Source organism: Apteryx mantelli, chromosome 5 (genome assembly GCF_036417845.1).
Source record: "Apteryx mantelli isolate bAptMan1 chromosome 5, bAptMan1.hap1, whole genome shotgun sequence".
Classification (NCBI taxonomy): Eukaryota; Metazoa; Chordata; class Aves; order Apterygiformes; family Apterygidae; genus Apteryx; species Apteryx mantelli.
Window position 1 is genome coordinate 43,226,194 of NC_089982.1, and position 22,088 is coordinate 43,248,281.

The window sequence follows — 22,088 nt, forward strand, 5'->3', positions numbered from 1 at the left end:
GCCATTCTTAATTCAGAGGATTGGTGGGGAGATTTCAAATCCTATCGTGCCACTGTTGGACCTTGGCATACTGTGTCCATAGCTTCTTTGTACTTTACTATTGAAGAAAAAGGGCAGCCATTGGTTAATTCTAGCTCCAGATTGCAGGCAGTGTACGCTAAAACAATACTGACTTTTTCATTGTTGTTGTTTTTAAATAGGCTAAAACCTCAAGTTCTACATTTTTGGATTTTAATGCTTAGACTAAAAAAGTCCAGAAGAGTTCTTCTAAAGGATGAGATACCAATATTGGACTTAATTATTTGTTTTTTTAACATATTTCAATATATGTAATTATGCACACTTTTGTACAAACACAAAAGCATGCATCCCATATTGTCCAAGTGATGTGTTTGTACGTGTAACCACCTCACCTGTAGCTTATGGACTATACATTTTCTTGGGGAAATGTCAAAAAGCAAAACCTTTATATTTAAACAATGCTAAGGAAGGTTAACTTTTCCCTTCCTCAAAACTGGAACTTTTTGTTAGCTCCTTGGGCTCAAAATGAATAGCACTAGTCTAGTCCTGAGGCCAAATTTGATGTCCTGTGATCTGCTATGATTGAAACAGGGAATTTCAGACCACAGGAAACAGAAGATTCTCCAACTTCTTGGTCAGTTGTTTGTTTGTTTTTTTAGAATGAAGACTAAAACTATTTATTAGCATCCTCATTACCGCAATTAAAAATCAGCAACAACAAAAAAAAGGGGAAGTGGATACAAAGGATAGATTTTTTTTTTTTGAACAGTGCTTTTTTTTTGGCATTAAAAAAAGAAAAGAAAAGAAAAGAAAAGAAAGATGACCAGACAGTAACTACTCTTTTCTCCCTTTCCCCCCTCTACTGCCTAGACAAACAGAAATTTCATCCACCTAGGATGAATTTAAGAAGATTATATAGTCTAGGGTTATTTGGATGTTAGTTTTCAATCTCTTTGGTGTCTAAAGAGATGCGGTGGTGTTGGGCAATGTTATTGTGACCTGGATTACTTTCCTCCCTTAAGATTGGTGCTCACTTTATCCCTTTAAAATGCCTGGATATGTATGTATAGAAGCAATCCATAACAATCTGTTTTCTCCCTGATTCTGCTAAGGTTTTATACTTGGACTTCTGAGCCTGAGAGCAGTGAGAAGAAGTACTGAAAGCTTTATAATAAAATCTTTGTGTGTAGGTCCTGATCTGCAGAAACACATGTGCTTAACTGCAGGCACATGAATAGTTCCACTGAGTTGGTTACGCTACTCCTGTTTGTAATGTTAAACACGTATAAATGTTTGCCGCATTTGGCTTCAGAGGTGACAGAAAATGTGGTAAATAGTTGCATGTTTTTAGGCAGGTTTTGTGGTGACAAACTGCCAGAAGTCCTTGCATCTACGGACAGCAGAATGTGGATCGAGTTCCGCAGCAGCAGCAATTGGGTTGGAAAAGGTTTTGCAGCAATTTATGAAGGTAAGTTGCTTAGAATATTAGAAATGACTTGATTTTGGGGGAAAACGTTAACCTTTTAATATTTTTAAAAGAAGTCAGAAATAACTTAATATGAAATTGATATTTTATTACTAAAAGAGACAGTTGAAGGCATAAATTTGCTAGATACAACATTTTGCTACTCTTTATATGGTCAGACATTAGGTGATCTCTTTTCCAGGGACCCAACTGATGATGATCATAAGCATTTTTTACTTGTTCTTTGATTAACCTAAATGTGCATTTTCTTTTGCTCCAGGTGGGGAAGTAATTCTTGAGTACTTTCTGTTTATTCTTTGCAAAATCTGATCCAAGTTTTCCATATGCTCTAGGATTAGCTAATAAAGAGATCCTCCCACAGACTGAGTACATTAGCAAGTCAGCATTCACCTGTTCAAAGTAAAATATAGCCTTGTTTGTTAAAGATTGAATCTGTGGTAATAAACCATATGATTTAATTGATATTCACAAGTCTTTACATGATTATCTGTTCTGATAATGTAAACATACATTTACTTTTATTCGTCGTCATGAAAATATTTATTCACATTAGCTGTTTCTTCAAATTCAGTGTAAGCTTGAATTGCTAACCTGTAGGTAAAAAAAAGTATGTATAATTATAAAAGATAAACTTTCTGTCTCAATTGTCTCTTTCTAAAGGTTAGTAAATTTTAATTAGGAGTGTATACTAGATATATTTCAAAGGTGAACAAAAAAAATCTAATTATTTTGACCTTTTAAATATATTCTGAAAAATGTATAGATCCAGATTATCAGTGATGTCAGTTTTCCTGAACATTAAAAAAAAAAAATGTTTAGAGCTATTAAGATGAATTATTTTTATAAACTGAAAAATATGTAGTGGTTTAAATAGACTTTGATTTCAATATTTTGTCCTTGGTAGACTTTAAGTCTTTTCCAGAATAAACTCCTCATTGTGTTTGTGTTTTTTTGTTTGATTGGTTTTTTTTAAGGGGCATAAAAATGTCAGTTTGGGCATGAGGACGGAAAATGTCATTGTTGACAATATACTTGGGATTTTATGCTTTTATCAGCTATCTGTGGAGGTGAAATCCACAAAAATGAAGGCCAGATCCAGTCTCCCAATTATCCTGATGACTACAGACCAATGAAGGAATGTGTGTGGAAAATAACAGTGTCGGAAAACTACAATGTCGGATTAACCTTTCAAGCATTCGAGGTAAGGCTTTTTAACTGATCCTAGAAAACCATCTAGTGGATGTGACATTTAGTGACATTTAAAGGAATCCTTATTAAACCTATGGAGGAATTTAAGAATTCTGTATGAAAAATAACCTCCAGAATTGAATTTTACTCTCCATGAGACCTTCCTTTTTGCAGAAATTTTCAAGAAGATGAAAGGTTTTTATATTATCCGTGCTATTTGAATTGGAAAGTTTGAAGTACTGACAATAGTTGCTGTTTAACAAATGCATAATCCAGTTCAGTAAGGCTGCTTTAGTATTCTGTTAAATAATAGGGTGGTTGTACTTTAGTGCTAAAAAACAAAGTCTATCCAGAAAGAAACCACTGTTTTTTTGGCTTCTGTTATGAGAGAGGAAAAAAAAAAAAAAAAAAAGGCTATTTAAATTCAGTCTATGAACCTATACTTAAAGAGGGGAAAAAACTGTGGTGAGTCATATTTGAGTGTCTCTAGCATACATCTCCATGTAAACATTGCTAAAGAATGGTAAACTAGTCTATAACAAAGAAAAACAATATTTCATATGTCTTTTTTATACATACAGTATACGCTGACTTGTTCCTGTATAAATTTAGTAATATACCTAGAGTTTAATTGGTTTGAGTATGTCCCAGAAGTACAACATGAAGAACAGCGTATATATATTTTATCTAAATTTTCCAGTTTTATGGTACACTTGTATACTAATCACAGGTATCATAAATATGTAATTTTCAACCTGTAATTTTAGTCTTATAGCCAGACTTCAAATGTATGGCACATTTTTGTATGATTGAAAGTTCTGAGCTAACAAATATTTGGGAGCAGTTATGAATATAAACAGTGAAATTTGGGAAATTTGAAATTTTGAAATCTATGAATTTTTGTAATTTCACAGATTCTACTTCAATTTAACTTTTTCATATCATGAATTAATGTCCGCACTAGACCAGATGAAATCTGCTTTCTCTGCCCAGAGAGCCTTTTTGCTTGGCTTGGCTGGAGGTTACTTAAAATAAGATGTTAGTACCTCTTTTCAAGCAGTGTTGAAAATGGACAATGTTTTCCCTCACTTTGTATAACTTATTGGCTAGATATGGAGCTTTTCTAATCTGCCATTGTTGCTTGGAATTGTTCAGTGCTGTCCCAGGAAATACGGTGTTATGCCTCTGCATATTTCCCCTGCAAAAGAGACTTGCCATAGTAGGTGTCATCAATGCAGATGCTAAGTATTGGCCTACATGCACAGTATGTTATCTCTTGAACTGACCCAGGTTCAGTTTCACCTTGGCCTCAGAAGAATCAAACTCCCATTTCTCACCTTTTGGGACTTTTCTCTGATCACAAAATTATAGGCTCTTTGCAAGTGTGAAGATGTTCATGCCTCACCAGCAGAGAAGAGTTAGAGGCATCGGACCAGGAAATGAGAGCATGAATCAGTAGGTTAATGGTTAAGGCTGTAAGAAGAAGAAATTTTGTGCTCCAGTTCTTCCCACAGTCTGTTTAGTATTAGGGCACTCTCTAGAGGTGAAATGTGTGGACTGACATCTCCTAAGAAGCAAGAGGAAATTGAACAGGAATGTGGTTGAGTGGTAGTCTCAAGTAAAAGGAAGTGGGAGTTAGCATCTCTGCTAGATGTGTTTTGAAGGGAAAAAAGTCACTAACGGTGGGAACTTGAAAGGCAAAGACTTTTCCAGGGAGATTCTGAGCTGTGGCAAGACTGCTGCCCTTGAGCATCAGATGAAGTGGCCCAGAAAGGCACAAGGCTTCTCTTATATGTGTCTTCGCAGTGTTTCTTATTGGCTAGTCTATAGGGCTCCCTACTGAGAATGAGATTTGTTTTGGAAACTGCTCTGAAGTGCCCTGCCCAGACATTTACCATAGGGTCCGATTTCCATTTCAGGTCCAAGTGGCTGAATGTAGGTGTTGCAGTGCTATGTGTTCTGGTACTAAGTCCCTTTCTGGACTGAATACTTGGGGCATTGCCCAGTAAAACAAAAACTTGTTTGAAAATCACAGTTCTTCATGCCAGTTTAGATCAAAAATTGTAAATGTCAGGCCAAAGAGGTACTGCAGTGTGTTTGTGAGAAAATTACTTCTCTGTCCTTTGAAAGGTACATTTAAATATGAGGAATTCTCATTATCCATATGTAATGCTAGAAGAAAATAACTGTATAAATAACCTCCACTCTGAAATGAAAGCACCAGAAAAACTGAGAATTTCAAACTGTATCAATGAGTCGTCTTGTTTTGCCTGCTGTGGGCAATGCATTTTCCACTGAGTGTAGGATTGCCCCATCTTACTTGGCTGCTCAATTGGGAGCTACACTTTACAGTATCTAGACGACAGCAGAAAAGATGTTGGGACTGGTAACTCCATCTTTTTGATTTATAGTTGTTAGTCACCTTTTTTCTATTCTTTAAAAAAAACTATTGGTCTTTTGTGTGTGTTTGTTTATTTTTTAAAAAAGCTTTTATCAGCAGCCAGTCTCTGGCTTAATACAAGCTGTATTAATCTTCATCATTTTAGTAGCCCTGTTATTTTTTAGTGCAGATTATGTTCATTTAAATTATATTTTACATAAATCAGGGAACAGGGTTTATCTGATCTTCTGAAGAACTAGTATTAAAGATTCCACTAGGCACGTTTCCCACCTTTTCTAACTAGTCTATAAACCAAACTCGGTTTTGACTGTGTCAACAAAGAAATTAACAATGGCAAAAATTCATTTGAAGCTTTCTTTGAAATGTGATTGCTCCTGGACTTGCTCCTCAGACCCTCTTCTCCTGACAGATGCATGTGTGTGTGTATATGTATATGCATGCGCACACACGCACACACATATACACACACGTATATAGCTTTTCTGTTGGGGAGTGCTACTAAATGAAGGTAGTCTGGAATTTTTAACCAAATACGTTTTGGTCTAAAGTCTCTATTTTAGTATTTTTTTTATTTTTTATTTTCATACCTGGATCTATGTACAAAGAATTTCCATTTCCTTGTGGAAATGAATGTTGAGAAGGTTGCTTGGGTTAAGTGAGTATTAATATCATGTCCACTAATTAACAGCCTAGTGATCAGTGCAGTTGCAATATTCCTACTTTTCCCGTATCAGAATGAATCTAGATGAGCACAGACTTGACTCATTGATTCTGAGGCCTGGAGGAGAGGGCTCTCTCTCTTTTTATTTCTTCCAGACAAACACATGCATAAATGTTTGAGCTGTGCATCTTTGCCTGCTTGCCCCACCTTCAGGATCCTTCAGGTCTCCAGAAACACACTTGCATATTTTAGAAAAACACTTTCACGTGCTCACTCTGTGAGATTCTTGCCAAGTGTGAGTGCAGGTGATGTGGAACAGTATATATGTGTAATCAGAGGTGTAAAAATTTATATCCTACCAAATTTTAAATATTTAGAGACATGCAGCCATTTTCTCTGGCTTTCCATTTCACCATGAGAGTTCTTGATTTTTATTTATTTATTTATTTTTCTTCTGGTGCTTATGCACCTGTTTTAAGAATTTTGCTGTCATTTTTTTCAACTCAGTTTTCTCATGCGATTCAAATACTGGGTTCTTCTAAGCCCTCAGGTCATTGTACTTAGTGCCATATTTTTCTGTAAAACCTGTTTGTTTATGCATTTTTTGCATCTGCTAACAATTTCCGTATTTCTTATCCACATGTAACATCAAACTAGTGAAGCTTTAATGCTCCAATAAATAAGGTTTATGGGACGGTCCAGTCACCACTAAAATCAGTGGAGTCCTTTCATTAACTTGAGGAGATTTTCTATCCATGTAATAGGAAGAATAAGAGGCTTACTGCAAGTGTAGTAGATTCTTATATGGCTGTGTTCCCAGATGACAGTACCATCACGTCCTAAAATCTGAGATTCAGATAAGCAAAACACATTTTAAATTCATTATTATTCAGTCTATTTAATCTCTCAGTATAATAATGTTGATGATAATGACATCACTTGGAGTAGTAGTACACACCATGGTGAAATGGTTGCCTTTCTGAATTGTTTTATTGGAAATCAATAGCACTTTCTAAGTTGGTTGATTTTTATAGTCTTTAAAAGTTTAGCAACTTACCATTATCTAAAATAGATTTTTATCTGTTTTCTGCCAGAAATAAAAGGTGATTCTCGGAAAAGAAACTAGCATTTCACTTCAATGGGAGTTGGGTACCTGTAACTTAAAGCTGCACTTAGCCTTTAAAAAGTAATAGTTTCCACACTGTTCTGTAGAACATGGGAAACATGGCAAAAACAACTGTTAAATTAAAAATTTTGAGTTGGGAAATGACCACAAACTTGCCCTAGGGAAGTGCACAATTCCTTCATTGCTGTCGATGGGCTTTGGACCAGCTCATGTCTTTCTATGTCTGAGTGCAGTATTATTTTTACTGAGATAACAAAGGGGTTTTGTTTGTTTCAAGTTGGAATACGATGTCATGCATTTAAACTTTACTCTTTAGGTTAATGAAAATCTGGTATCAGTGTTAGTGTGCCAAAGATTTATCAGTGCTCAGGTAGATACATGCCTGACCATGGTAGCTGCAAACATGCAGCTGCTGCTGAAGTCAGTAATCGGTAGCTTGCATCCCCTGTCTTCATGGCCTTACTCATCTCCCTAGCTCTGGACCAGTGCTGTTCATGAGCAAATGGCAATATGGATTGTGCCAGGGAAGTGAGTGTGAGAAAATTGCATATATAAGTGTTTGGAGAATTAGAAAGCTGGAGAGAAGACAGACAAATTTTGTGTATAAGTGCCATATTTTGATGGCATTAAAATGAAACAAAATCAAACAGCCCTTCCCACAATTTTTCCCTCTTACATAAAAGCAGCAGAAATCCTAATGTGCTAAATAAAAGCTTCTTAGTCTGTAGTGGTTACCGAGCTTAGTATTGGTCATAATACACAATCAGGGCACAGTATCAGCAGCCTGTTGCACTAACTATGCAGTTTCTGTACAAGAAAAGTTCTGTCCAAGGATAAGATGTGAATTTTGGGGGGGTTGGTCTGGTTTTGACTTGTAATTTTAGCAGAATTTGGATGTACTGTATTGAATTTGAGTCTTCTCCAAACCCTTCACCCCATCACAAAATCAAACCTACCCACAATTCAGCCACTTACTTGAAAATAGTTTTCTTAGAGGATTTATTTTGAATGCTTGAATTTAGTTGATTGTTTTACAGCTCAGATGCTATATTACTTAAGGAATGTGATGTAATTTTGCAGTAAAATGATGTAAATCAAAAGGTTTTTAATTCTTTTGGGAAAGACTCTCTCTCCATACAGACAGACATAATTATCTGGGTTCTGGATAGGATCATACTCAGGCTGCTCTCGGTCTCCTTTGGTGCAGTTCCTGCTCTGACTGACTCTCCAAATGCTATTAGGAGGACAGCATAAGACTTGCTATGCAATTAGAAAGGTACGCATGTGCACTCACGTGCTAGTCTGTGCTTAGATGTCATCTAGCAGCAAGTTTAAGTGAGATGCACATTTTCAGTTGTTCTGCTTTCAGTAGGTTTTTCTGACAATATGCAAAGATTCACTTGTTGACCCAGAAAATTAGAAGACAACACCTGAAATCAGGAATCATGCAACAGAAACCAGGCACATCAGCTGTGGAAAAACAATAACAACGCTGCTTAGCAAAAGATAATTTTAGAAGTAGGTTTGGATCATTTCTGCCTCTCTGACTCTTAAGATGCCCCAAATTCTTAATGCACTACTAGTATTTACAGTTACCCTGCAGCATCAGTGGGTCCTGATAAATGCAAAATTTTCCCCTGTATTGAAGATAACAGGAGAAAATAAAATAGAATTAATCATTATTTGAAACAATAGAAGTTAATGCTGTCTAAAAACCTCATTCATACAATCAAAATTAAGCTTTTTAATTATTTCAAAACTGATTAATATTTCTGACCTGATTTGTTGGTGAACCATTAATCTTGTGTGCTAGGATGTACATGAGAAAAAAGGACTTTACTTGAATTCAGAGCAGGAATTAGAATATGGGAAGCTTAGAGGTGAGCTTGTATTTTGTAGTTATTTTCTTCCAGTTAGACTGTTGTATCCTGTGTAAATATCTCAGAAAATTTTTCTTATTCTTCTAAAAAATACAGTTAAAACCAGTCCAGCAATGCATCTTATTTTTTTTCACCCTCCAGGTTTACCAACCCTAACCAGAGATGAGAACTTCCAAAATTTCTGTTCTGTTTATTAGCTGATTAATATTTGAAATTAATGGTCAAGTTTAAACAGAACACTTTTAAAATATTTTTTTACAGATCGAAAGACATGACAACTGTGCATATGACTACTTGGAAATTCGAGATGGAATGAATGAAAACAGTCCTTTGATTGGCCACTTTTGTGGCTATGACAAGCCAGAAGACATTAGATCTACCTCTAATACCCTGTGGATGAAGTTTGTTTCCGATGGAACAGTTAACAAAGCAGGGTTTGCTGCTAACTTTTTTAAAGGTAAATGGTAGAGCATATTTTGGGAGTTGTGAACTGCTTACCATTTGGTTTTGTAGTAGAGGAATTATGATAGATTAAAAAATATTTTTTATATTCTGTTCTTACTAAAATCAGTCCTGCACTGTCTTCAGAATATTTTTAAACTGGGCATGCAAGTTTATCAAATTAAAAGGGTGGAGGTATTTCAACCTCCTTGTAAAATATGTCCAGAAAAAGGACATTCAATGAAGGATTGTATTTAATGCATCTTCCTACTCTCTTCAGGTTCAAATAATCATTTTAGTTTTGAATCACCTTTGCAACAGATCTAATCTCACAAAATACATTTTCTGGGTTTATTATGTTGTCAAATATAAAATGAAGTAGTGTAATGACAATAGAGACAAGCAGGTCTTTGCTATTAAGATTTTTTTTCTTTTTGCCTACATGGAAAATTGGTCATGTTTTTTCTAATCACTCCGCTGAATTAAGCTCACTATCTATTTATTATTTTCCATGAGCAAGATTAAAAAAAAAACAAACTGCTGAGAAATCATTTAGTGACCAGTTAGCACCACAGTCTTCCTCCAGGCTCTGCCTATTGCAGAGAGGAAATAGACTGCAAGGATGTGTGTCATGTTATCTGCGGCCACATCTGCAGCAGTTGCTCCATGGGGAGTGTCTAATTCCTACCTGTCCTGCCTGCTGCACAGTCACAGCCAGTAGCAGTGATGTGGCCCTTGTGTTGCCCATGGGATGCAGGTCACCACGAGAACCTGGTGGCTCCCTTACAGAGCCACAAGCTAAGGGTTGTCTCACCCTATTTGTTAGGGATTTTCTCACCCTAATTGTTAGCTCTTGCTATAGCCAAATTAAAACCTTGAAGGCTGTACATGTAATAGTGGGAGCGCTGTTTTATTCTTAAACAATTACTGGTTCTGGTACAAGGAAACAGATTTTAACATCTTAGGAATATTTCAACAATGAATCTCATGGACATACTTTATAGCTAGTAGAGATAATAAATTATTCCTTTCCCTTCACCATCCCTGATGCATCTTGTTCACTTTAATATCAGTAGAATGAAAACCTGGGATTTGGGGATTCTGTTAATCTGTTTTTGAGTATGAATTCAGGATAATGCACAAATTGATTCTGTAGGAGATGAAGTGTCCTTCAAGTGACCCTGCTGTGGATTTTCAATCTTTCCTACAGTACTTTATACAACCTTTAGATTGCTGCTGCCTAAATTATTGTATGTTGGCCACAAAGTGCTTATAAATTAGGTCTGCAGCTGTCAGTAGGTTTTGCTGTAAAAATGAACATAAGCTTTATTTTCTCCATTGCAGATCTCCTTAGCATTTGAAAATGCTCTAGTCAGCAACCACAGCGTGTTATGCAGCGCACCTTATAACGGCATGCATACAGCTTTCTGGGTTAATATTGATTCAGCAATTACAGCTGGGGAAGGTAATTATTTAACACGTTTTGCATTCTTCCCTGTCTTGGCAGAGGAAGATGAATGTGCCAAACCTGACAATGGTGGTTGTGAGCAGCGTTGTGTAAATACTCTGGGCAGTTACCAGTGTGCCTGTGATCCTGGCTATGAACTTGGTCCTGACAAAAAGAGTTGTGAAGGTACAGTACATTGCTAATTTATAAGATCTTAAAGCTCATAGTGTTATCACTTGAATGAAACAAGACACCTTTCATATGCTGTTTACTAACAGTATGAGATCTATGGAACCCAGTTTGGAAAAGAGATGCTCCCTTTTAAGTAGTGATCCTGGTGTACTGTCTGTCCACAATAGTCATCTTCATTTAATGTTTATCACTGATTTAACTTTTCAGGTTTTGCTGTTAGTTGGAAATGGTGCAAAGCAGGACTTTGTTACTTCGTATTTTCCCAAACCACTTATTACATTATTCATCCTCTTTAAAGTGAAGTCTCCTTCCACATGTAAGGAGAGAATTATCAGCATAGCAGTGTGCCACTACTTCATAATTAGAATATTTAATTATCCTTCTGATTACTTCTGACTGTAGTGTGGTGACTGGGGAGCTTGCTGGTTTGAAAAGCAGATTCCTTTATTTTAGCTCAAAAATCAGAAAAATCCTCCCAGTCCCAGTCAGATCGTGAACTTCTCTTGCAGAAACAAATTCTAAATTTCAGGGTGAGCAAAGCTTGTTCGAATAATAGTTTAGAGAAGTAAAATTCTCACAAATGGAAGCCTGAGCAAATATAGGATTGGACAGAGATAAACTTTTGCATGCTATACATATTTCATATCAAAGGAAACAAGCAAAAGCTGTGATCATTACATAGCAATAATTGTTTGATTTTTATTTCCTAAACATTAGTAAATTCAGGGATAGCACAAATTACTCTTATCTCAGTTCATCTGGTTGTGCTTCAGTAGTAAATGGAGTTTGAAAAGTGAAGTGCTCTGTATAATGGTATTCTGTAGTTTGGTATTCTTTAGATGTTATTCACTAGTTGTTTTTTTTTTTTTCCCTCCAAATCCCTGTCTTCGTGGTCATGGTTTGTCACAATTTGGGATATTTTTGCTTTGTTTCTTTTCAGGGTTGGCTTTTTTTTAGTTTGATTGTTTATTTGGGGAGGTGGGGTGCTGATAGTCTGAAATTTTGGGCATGATAGACTGCAGCTCTCATCAAGCCCATTGTCCCCCCCACCTCAACTTTAATAGCAAGCACGTTGAAAAAACAACGTATTCCAAAAAGTCTGTTGCATTAGATGTCTGCATAGAAGGCAGTGTGCAGAAAATGAGGCTAATCTATTAGGGGCCATCAGGCAGAGGTAGGTCCTTTGATCATCAGCCCAAGTTTACGTAAGGAATTTGGTTTAGTCTGCCTGATGATATGAGTCAGAATATTAGGGAAGATCAGAAGTATTTCAGAAAACTTTCCTCTGCCTCCCCAAAATAGAGAAGGCATACATTCCCAGTACTCAAACAGAAAAGCAGCCCTGGCAAAGGGAGGAGTCATTCTAAGGACATGTCTAGTTGTGCAATGCAGCATGGAGCAAAAATCCTGAACTGTCCCTGAAAGTGCGTTTGTTCCACATGATGTAGCCCTATCTGTAGATATTAACTTGGATTCCTGAATTAAAATTACTATGTTGTCACAGACGGCATTACAGCCAAGTTGTGGTTTGGGAATCTGAGAGGTGGCTTAGCTGTTTTATTTCACACATGGTGCCAGAGTGAAAGCCTCTAACTCAAAAACTCCGCTCTGTAGTTCATTGCAGTGTTGCCATGCACTGGAAGTTTCTGTCCCTCCTTCATGCTGGTCTGACCCAAATCTCCCTTGCTGCAGCATAGTAGAGGGAAAGGCCTTAAGGATTTTTCAGTACTTCCATGTTTCCCAACGTTACTTCAAGGAACAATGGAGTAACACTGAAAAAAAGAAACTGAAAAACAGCAGCCAGTTGTAGTCTTTATTCATGCTGGACCATCTGGGGACCAACTTGTGTCATCTGAGTGTGGTCTCAAGACCTGTGTGCAGTCTCTTTTGAAACATTGAGATGTAATCCCAGTCAGATTATATTTACATGTATACAAAGAAGTTCTCTGCATGGAAAGCAGGGCGCCAGAAGGAAGGCTGGTATGTTGGAGTGGGCCAAGTGTGCCCTGACACAGGAACTGGTGAGTTCTCCCATGTGTGTTTGTATAGGTGTGGCATACAAGACTGCCAATTAGGTGGAAATAGCTAATTTTTAGTATGTTCAAGTAAGCATTCAGCTTTAATACGTAGCCATTGGAAGAAGGAGGTGGCTCTGCTTCCAACAATCAGCTCCTCAGAAAGAGATTTGTGGAAGATTTCCACTGCTGTCACAGTACCATAATGGTATGAATGGACCGGAGCATAACTGAGCATCCTTGCAAATCCCATTACTTCCTCATCCCCCACCCCCTGTGCGAAAAGAAGATTTCTTCCACAGGTGCAAAAGATTAATGTTTATCCTTTGCTATCTGAAGTGCATTTACACACAAAGCACACTATTGTTCTGTTGTATGGCAATGACTATTATTTCCAAATTTATGCTGAATGTATGTTTCCTCTATTATTTGAACATCCATACTTCAGCAAAAGTAATTATGGCTGAATAATAGGTGGTGGCTATCCCAGAGAAGTGACCCTATCTAGTAGTTTTTGGGAGGCATACGTAACAATATAAGCTGAGACAGGTAGAGCTGATTCTGGATCAATATCCAAGAAAAGAAGCTGGGGAAATGAGAAGTGCATCTTAAGTAGGCTGTCTGCCAGAACATGGGGTGGTCAAGGTCCTTGGGTGGGTGGTGAGGTCAGAGGACTTGCATGGGAAAGGTAGTTGGAGAATAACCAGAGTCTCTGGAGAGAAGGCAAAAGAATGGATGTGATAACGTCTTGTGCAGTCCTGAAACTTATCTCTGTCCACAAACCTGCAAGCTGTTGGAGACAGGGGCTGTCTCTTTCTTTTTGTTTGCACCAAGGATGATAAAGCAAGATTCTGATTAGTCTGTCTGGGTATTATAGCAATATAAGTAGTGAGAGAACTGAATCTCCTCAGTATGCTTCTGTTTATAGTAAAATACAGTTTTAGTCAAGAAATGATGCTCTACCTGTTAATTTTACAGCTGCTTGCGGAGGACTTCTGACAAAGCTAAATGGGACTATAACCACACCAGGGTGGCCCAAAGAATATCCTCCAAACAAAAACTGTGTGTGGCAGGTGGTTGCCCCAACGCAATACCGAATTTCAATGAAGTTTGAGTTTTTTGAGTTAGAAGGGAATGAAGTAAGTAACCATGGACAGAGAGCTGTACGGTCTGTTATACACTAAACAGTTCCATGAGTGTTCAAAAATAGATGTTGTCTTATAAAACCCTTGCTATCTATTCGTATACTGACAATTTCCATAGAAATTCTTGTTTTCATTTTGGGACTGTTTCTGGATTCTTTCAAAATAAGCATGGAATGAATAGCTCTCTTTTATACATATCATCTAAATGTATATGTATTACAAGAAATTTAAAAGAAATGTTCTCTGCTGAGTCTCAGCTGACTTTTTTATCAACAAAGTAAAACAGAACAAATGGCTGAGACATACTGGAAAGAATTCAAGAGAAGAAAATCTGGCGGAGCCAAATCATATTTAAAGAATATGACTACAAAGAAGGGTTGGTTAGTGGTGGAGTGAAGGAGCATTTAAATCATTTACAGGTATCTCAAGGGTGAATATTTAAAAAGGGAAAGGCACATTTAGAGCAGTACCAGAAATAAGGCACAGTGGAATGACATCAGTATACGAAAAATGGCATTTTTCTGCAAATGAATCCGTTTGGACTGGGTCTCAGTGGATGTATCATATGCACATTCAAAAACTATTACACAGCACAGAACCCCAAACCCCACACCCTGCAGTGCTTCTGCCAAAGTCTCCGTGAGGAGCAGGTTACATGCTGGCTCCCACCACAGGGCCCGGACTTTCTCTGCAGCTCATCAGCAGAAACTGAGAGTCCGTAACTCACACCAGAGGCGGTTCCCACCAGTGTCGGGCCAACCTGGCTTAGACCTGGGCAATCGGGACCTCACGCCTGGAGGACAGCCAGCCCCACGGAGGGGACAGGGGCAGACAGAGCCCTGCGAGGTGGTAAGGACTGCTCCCTCTGGCTTTAAACAAGGCTGTTGGGATTACAATGCTTCTTGTGTGCATATCAATAAAACACGTATTTCGCCATGAACTTTGCAGCCTCTGTTCTGCTTCCTAGGTGCAGACGTGTCATGCCACTGAGGTCTCTTGCTGTACGATAGCCATAATGTGCTGTAGCCATAGAGTTAATATGGGTGTTCTTCACAGTCAAATGCTAAATGGCATTAAGAACTCAGTTCCTATGACATTATTTCCAACTAAATAAATTGGTAGAAACATGTTTGGTCTAAGGATGTGCACTGTTTTGAGCATGAGACCTGAAGTGGCAAAAACTGGAGTTTATAAATTAAAAAAACAACACAGCCATGGTGGCTTCACTAAACACATGCCAAAATTATTTGCAGGGACAGAAATGTGAGAGGGGGTTTTTGTTATTCATAGTGTCCTGAAATCCTTGAAAAATTCCAGCTTGCTTGTAATGATTTATAATACATTACATTCATGTCCTGTTAAATTCCTTGTGAGAACTGCAAAATCTTTCACAGATATTAAGAAATAAAATCTTAAAAATCCCACAAAATTGAAACTGAATTACCATTAGATCAAATTATAAAACTGCACTTTCTTAGTATGTAAGCCAGATTTGCAAATAGGTACCTGAGATATAAGGAAGTTAAATCAGTTTTCTAAGATCATGCAAAACATAAAACTTCAGCAGATACAGAAAAAATTACATAAATACATATCTTCCAGAATTTAAGATTTTGGTTTGACCATAGAACTTTTTCCCTGTCTTGTGTTACTAAGTCAGCTTCAGCTTTATATTATTAAATGTTAGTACTAAGAAAGGTACCTATGAAAATCAGAAGAAACTTATATAATACCTGAAACAATCTAATATGTTGTCTGAAAATGCAGGCACAAGGTGCATCTGTGTACATGTAGCAAATGTTCTGAACATCTTTTGTTATAGGAGCTCCTTTTAGTACCAAGCTTAATAAGTATTTTTAAAGACTTTAAGGTATATTTACAAATAACCAAAATGTCTTGCCCAATGTTAGTTTTAATAGACTTATAATTTTGTTTTATATAATGTTGTAGGAAAAACTCTACAAAACTCTATCTCAAATACCGTTTCATTTCTAATCTAAACCTATAAAAACATCAAAACGTTCCCTTGATGTATGGCTGAAATGAATTGACATTTATTAACTTTATTGCAAGTTATATTTGAAAATTGTGTGCATTAAGATGAAATTATCTTACAATTAATATAAATCAACATGTGGAAGTAACTCAAGTTTTATATAAATTTTTATATTTTTTTATATTATATAAATGTAGTTTCAATGAATTGCCGCTTCCCAATTCTGCAGAATATGAAAACAATTCCAGTAATGATAAAAATGTAATCATCTTCATCTAGAATGTATTATATTCTTAAAAAAAAAAAAGAAAGAAACCTTGAAGATCATTTAATAATTTATAGGGAGAGAGAGCAACAAATGCCAAAACGTCATATTATATAGTTCCCTTCCAGCTCCCCTGACATTTCTTTTATGACTATAAATAAAAACTGCGATTTGTCAAATATAACTTGGATTTAATGGACAATCTAAGCTCTGTATGAATTCTCCTGGTCACTGTTTTTTCTTAAGCTATTAATTGCAGACAACTGGGACATTTTTGATTAAATGATTGATAGTTGAGCCTAAGAAGCTTAGAAGTTTTGGGGGTAGATGGCTTTATGTTGACCAAGGGATTATACACTGAAAGTATTATCATGGCTAGTGGCCTTGCATAAGGCTTTTTTATTACATTATTTTACTTTATTTTATTTTTAACCTTTTAATGAAAATGACATGCTTTAGCCCTCCAAATTACAGCTATGCTACTGTTAAAGTTGTGGCCGTGTTAATAGTGCAGATGTATATATTCATAAGTAAATGTCTATGTTTTACATACATTATGGTAAAAACCTACCTTGTAAGTTTCTAAATGAAAACTAATAAATTTTATTTAAGCTATCAGGTGCAAACAGTAACATATTTATAGGTTCTGGATACTTGGTTTGTAATGCAAAGATGGCTATAACTCTTCAAGGTGAATATTTTTAGATTTTTGTCCAATGTCACTGGAATTTTTACTTTTTAACTTAAATGGATAAGTTATTAAGCATTTTAAAATTTAGATAATAAAAAAGATTTTGAAAAAATGTAATTTTGAACCTTAATGTGTATTGTAGATATGCCTTAGTGACCTTAAAATATGCTTACACAAAGTCGGTGAGCATTTGTAAGCATTTGCAAATGTTTTTAGAGGCTCAGGAAAAAGTGAAGAAAATATTATTAACAGATTATTAAGCAGCATACGTCAATCAAAGTTCTTGCATTTGTGAATGAGTTCATGCTTTTTTTTGGTTAGCTTGAAAAGAGATTTTTTTTTTTTTCCCCTCAGGTTTGCAAATACGATTATGTGGAGATTCGTAGTGGCCTTTCTTCTGATTCCAAACTACATGGTAAATTCTGCGGTACAGAAGTGCCTGAAGTTATCACCTCACAGTACAACAACATGCGAATTGAGTTCAGATCTGACAACACTGTGTCAAAAAAAGGCTTCAAGGCTCACTTCTTTTCAGGTATAGAAAGTCATTCTTGTTTACCTGTGAATGTCTCTGAGCACAGACTGTCTAGATGCAGTGTGTCCTGCTCATGAAAGTAAGTGGCCTTTTCCCTTATAGATTTGCTTGTAGCTTTAACTTTGTTTCATTTATAAAAGCATATGCCACTCTTGAAATACCATTCTGAAATGAAATGCCTGTATACTGTAGAAAATATATGGAGTATATTTTTAAATAACAGCAGAGGCAAATATACTTTGTGAGATAAGGGAAAAAAGTAAACTTACTAAGCATTCCTAAATTTCTATTAGTTTACTTTTATTCCAAGTTTTGTTCCTGTTTTTTCAAATCCCAGTTGTAATATGACATGAATTACATAGTATGTACACATGTACTTTTTTCACTCAGGCCTCTTAATATATTGCATTAGTTATGAATTACCACTTTCTACTATAGCATTTGTTTAGCATTATGGGATCATTCTTGCCAAACTTTGCTGCTCTTAATGTTTTGCAGAAGGAAAGAGCTTAAGACCTTGCTCCTGTAAAAATTTGTGTATATCTTTAATTATAAGTGTAATCTCGCTGAGGCAGATCAGATCTACAGTAGTGTATATCCTCTGAGGACAGGTATCACAAGTTAGGCACGAAACAAGATGTGAGGAAATACTTGCAAGATAATGATTTTTGCAATTATCATCTGAGACTAGATTACAATAATCTGTCTGTGGCAGGATACCACCCTGTGTTAGTAGTGGCATTTTGCTTAGTGTTTTTTTTGTGTATTTACACACATAGGTGTGCATAGGTGTGTTATCGTGTGTCAAACAAAACAACCCTCCCACAAAGTCTGGAAGCCATTCAGAAGCATTTGGGATTTGAATTTTGCCCCAAGTTTCCTGCTAGCAGTTAAGAATCTGAATCGGGAGAATCTCAATTATGTTTAGCATGTATCAAAATGTATTACTATGCACCGTTATTAGTGCTCATTTGCTTAAATGTTTTGTTATCAAAGTTAAAATGAAAATGATATTTCATTAGATAGCTTAACTGATGAATTGACTTTGACAAAGTAAGATAACATGAATCAGTAAGTAATGTTGCTTGGAATGTGAGGAAAATGTCAAGACAAGCAATTTGGAGATTTGCAACTTGCAATTTTTTCTGGTTATGTCACTTAAAAAAAATGATAAAAGGTGAAAGTAAGTGATTTATCTCGTGCAAAGAAATTAACAAACATTTATCTCCTCTAAAGCTTTTTTTCCCCCTGGGAATCACATTTCCTTGGGCATAATTTTTCAGATCTGTTTTTACATGTACTGATGCCTTTAACTCATAGAAATTTTATTTTACTTGTAAAATGACAGTTTGAATTAGCAAGAAGCTTTTGAGGTTTACTCAGTATTTGCAGTCAATAACTATACACATGCAACTGATGAGCTTCCTCTTAGAAACACTTATATGACTCGTCATTTCATGTAGGCTTAGTGCCAGGAGGAATTGTCACATAATATAATTTTTTACAAGAATAACTATTGAAGTGTTCCATTTCAAAAAATGTTCTGCAAATTAAGGTTTTATTTAGTATATTTTCAGTATCTATAAAGCTTTGCCAGATAAGGTTGGCAATAATACTATTGTAATTTGTAAGCTTTGTAGTTCAGAAATTATGGTTTATGGACCTGCTGAATATTTATATATTTAAATTCAGTTAAATTATGATTTTCTTTGAAGTGATATTTTATTTTCCTTGGTCTTTTAGTGATTGTTTAAATAATCTGTTATTATTATGAACATGTTCTAGAAAGAAATCAGGCCAATTCTGTATGTTGGAGAAGGACTCAGCTATAATTCATGGAGTTCAGAGGATTGGGTTGTAATCCTTCAGAATCATTATTTCCCTTCTCTTGTTCATTTCTGAATGAAATGTTCTTTTTAAAATTTTTCTTCCCATAGATGAAAACAAGTTTTTTCTGATAGTTTAAAAAAGATAAAATTTTTAATGACTCCATTGATCACCAGAATAAATTAATCAGTCAGGGATAAGTGTGAACTTTTTTTTTTTTTTTTTAATGACCAGAAATGTGTGATGTGTCCTGTGTCTGGAATAATCTGTTTCTAATTCCCTTCAAACAAAGCTAATTTGAGGCAAATAGTGTTTGTCTACAAGCATATAAATGTACTGTATGCTTCATAATGTATTTCTGCCATAATCTCATTTCTCATTTCATGAGAGTTCAGCTACTGTGCATTTTATTTTTATTCTTTCTGGTTTCTCTTCTAGTTGTTACCGTTTTTAGCAGATATTTATCTTCTATATTATCTGGCTTTTCCCTTTTGACAGCATTTCCTGATCAAAACAGAAATCTTCCAATGCTTGATATCAAATCAAACTTTTGAACTTAAAGTGCATAAAAAGAGATCGTCATCTCTGAATAGTTCATCAGTCACAAATCTCATTGCTATTAGAAAACACTTAAGAATTGAGGGGTAATCACATTTTAATATGAACATAATATGCTATTTGTCCATCAATTAAAAATGACAAATGGACTTGAGTCTTCACCATACGTAGTTTGACTTTTGGGAGTTGATAACTGATCACTGTTCAGCTGATCATGTATTCTTTTTTGCCTCTGTATATGTTTGTCTTTAGAATCCAATATTTTTAGAATTTTGTATGCTGAGAAATACTTATTGTTAGTTCTCAATGTACAGGATACTTGCTAGAAGGCATTTAAGCATTTTGTTAATTAAATCCCAATAAAAACATTTTTAAACATTTAGCTATACAGATGTAAGTCATGAGAAAAATCTGCAGTGAGAAAAATGCTGCATCTTGCAGTGTGTTCACCAGTAAAAGGCATAAGAAGTGCTCAGGATGCAGGTGGTGGATTAGTCTTATTAGCATGATGTTTAAAAAGTGTAATATGTTCCTTAAGCACAGTCAAGGAACTTTTCTGGTGACTTTTTTGGTGGTGAATTCCATGGCCAGGGGCTACAGTTGAGAAGTTATGGCCCGGCTACAGTTGAGAAAGTATGGCCCAGCTCCAGCTCAGATGAGAGAACACAGTTTTTTTTTGTGATTGGAACCCACTGTGATAAACTGTGAATGCAAACAGTGACACAGGGCAACAGATGACCTGCATTAAGAAGGCATTTGCATTGATGTAAGAAAACACACAATCACATTTTTGGCTGTAAAATGGTATTAACAGCCATCCAGGTGCTATTGGAAAGTGAGAAAAAAAAGTGTTTTTTTTTTTTTTTTAACATTCTGTAAAATTTACATTTGATGGGATGAATATCAAGAAAGCTCGGTTGCGAGCCACTGGAGGAATCTATCTAAGTTTCAGAGGGAGTGCTGTATAAGCAAGAGCAAGTCGAGCAAAGGGCTACAAAGATGATTAGGGGACTGGAGCATCTCTCTTATGAGGAAAGGCTGAGAGAGCTGGGCCTGTTTAGCCTAGAGAAGAGAAGGCTGAGAGGAGATCTTATCAATGCGTACAAGTATGTGAAGGGAGGGTGTCGAGAGGATGGGACCAGACTCTTTTCAGTGGTGCCCAGCGACAGGACACGAGGCAACGGGCACAAACTGAAACACAGACACTTCCATCTGAACATGAGGAAAAGCTTCTTCACTGTGAGGGTGACAGAGCACTGGAACAGGTTGCCCAGAGAGGTGGTGGAGTCTCCTTCTCTGGAGACATTCAAAACACGCCTGGATGCAATCCTGTGCAACGTGCTCTAGGTGACCCTGCTTGAGCAGGGGGGTTGGACTAGATGTTCTCCAGAGGTCCCTTCCAACCTCAACCATTCTGTGATTCTGTGATTCTGTGTAAATATAATCCAGTTCCATCAGCAAGGAGGGAGAACTAGGGAGTAATGATATATAGATATATTTTGTGTTTTTGTTGAAACTTTTTGGAATTGGGTTTTAAGCTTCTAAACTGGAAGCTTCCAAAAAGATGTTTTGTGTGTTCTCTCTCTCTCTCTCTCTCTCTCTCTCTCTCTCTCTGTGGTGGTTTCAAAAAAGTAGCCCTAATCATTTCTTTTAATCAGTATTTTAGATAGTGGTATGATTAATACCCAGTAGCAACATGTCAATAAACTGCTTCCATTTATCATAAGCTTTAGAGTTATTTTTGTGTTTTAAATAAATGTGATTCTTTGCATGGTCATTCAAAACAGACATGGTGTCTGATGTAATGTGGAAATGAATTCTGTTGGGACACTTCTAGGATGATGATTCTTTGAGCAGTTAAAAAGAGAACGTTAAATTGTTTCTAGCCTTGAGCAGATTTGTGTTGGAGCACAGACTCATCTCTGGCGCCATCCTGGTACCTTTTTTTCCACAGACAAGAAAGCTGCCTGCAAAGAGAAAATTTTTGTTTTTGAATCTTGCAAGGACTTGATACAGGTCCCTTCAGGCCGAGTACGTATTATTCACAGACTGGTGGCCTCTGAGGGTCTCAGAGGTACGACCGTCTGTACTCTGAATGGTTAAAATCTAACATTTTGTTCGGAATGGATCTTTCCCTGTTCTGACTACTGAAATAAAAGAAAGTATCCATTCAAAACTGGGAGACTCATTTCCATCTGTCAGCATAACAAATG

General features: G+C 36.3%; 1 protein-coding gene across 1 annotated transcript in view; it reads left to right on the forward strand.

The window, feature by feature from the left end:
- TLL1 (tolloid like 1) overlaps positions 1–22,088 on the forward strand; it is a 144,306-nt gene that overhangs the window by 103,030 nt on the left and 19,188 nt on the right. The window contains exons 11-16 of the mRNA XM_013942199.2: positions 1,373–1,489; positions 2,563–2,708; positions 9,025–9,220; positions 10,712–10,837; positions 13,837–13,997; positions 17,310–17,490. Of these exons, the coding sequence (XP_013797653.1) occupies positions 1,373–1,489; positions 2,563–2,708; positions 9,025–9,220; positions 10,712–10,837; positions 13,837–13,997; positions 17,310–17,490 (927 nt within the window). The remainder of the gene's footprint in view (positions 1–1,372; positions 1,490–2,562; positions 2,709–9,024; positions 9,221–10,711; positions 10,838–13,836; positions 13,998–17,309; positions 17,491–22,088) is intronic.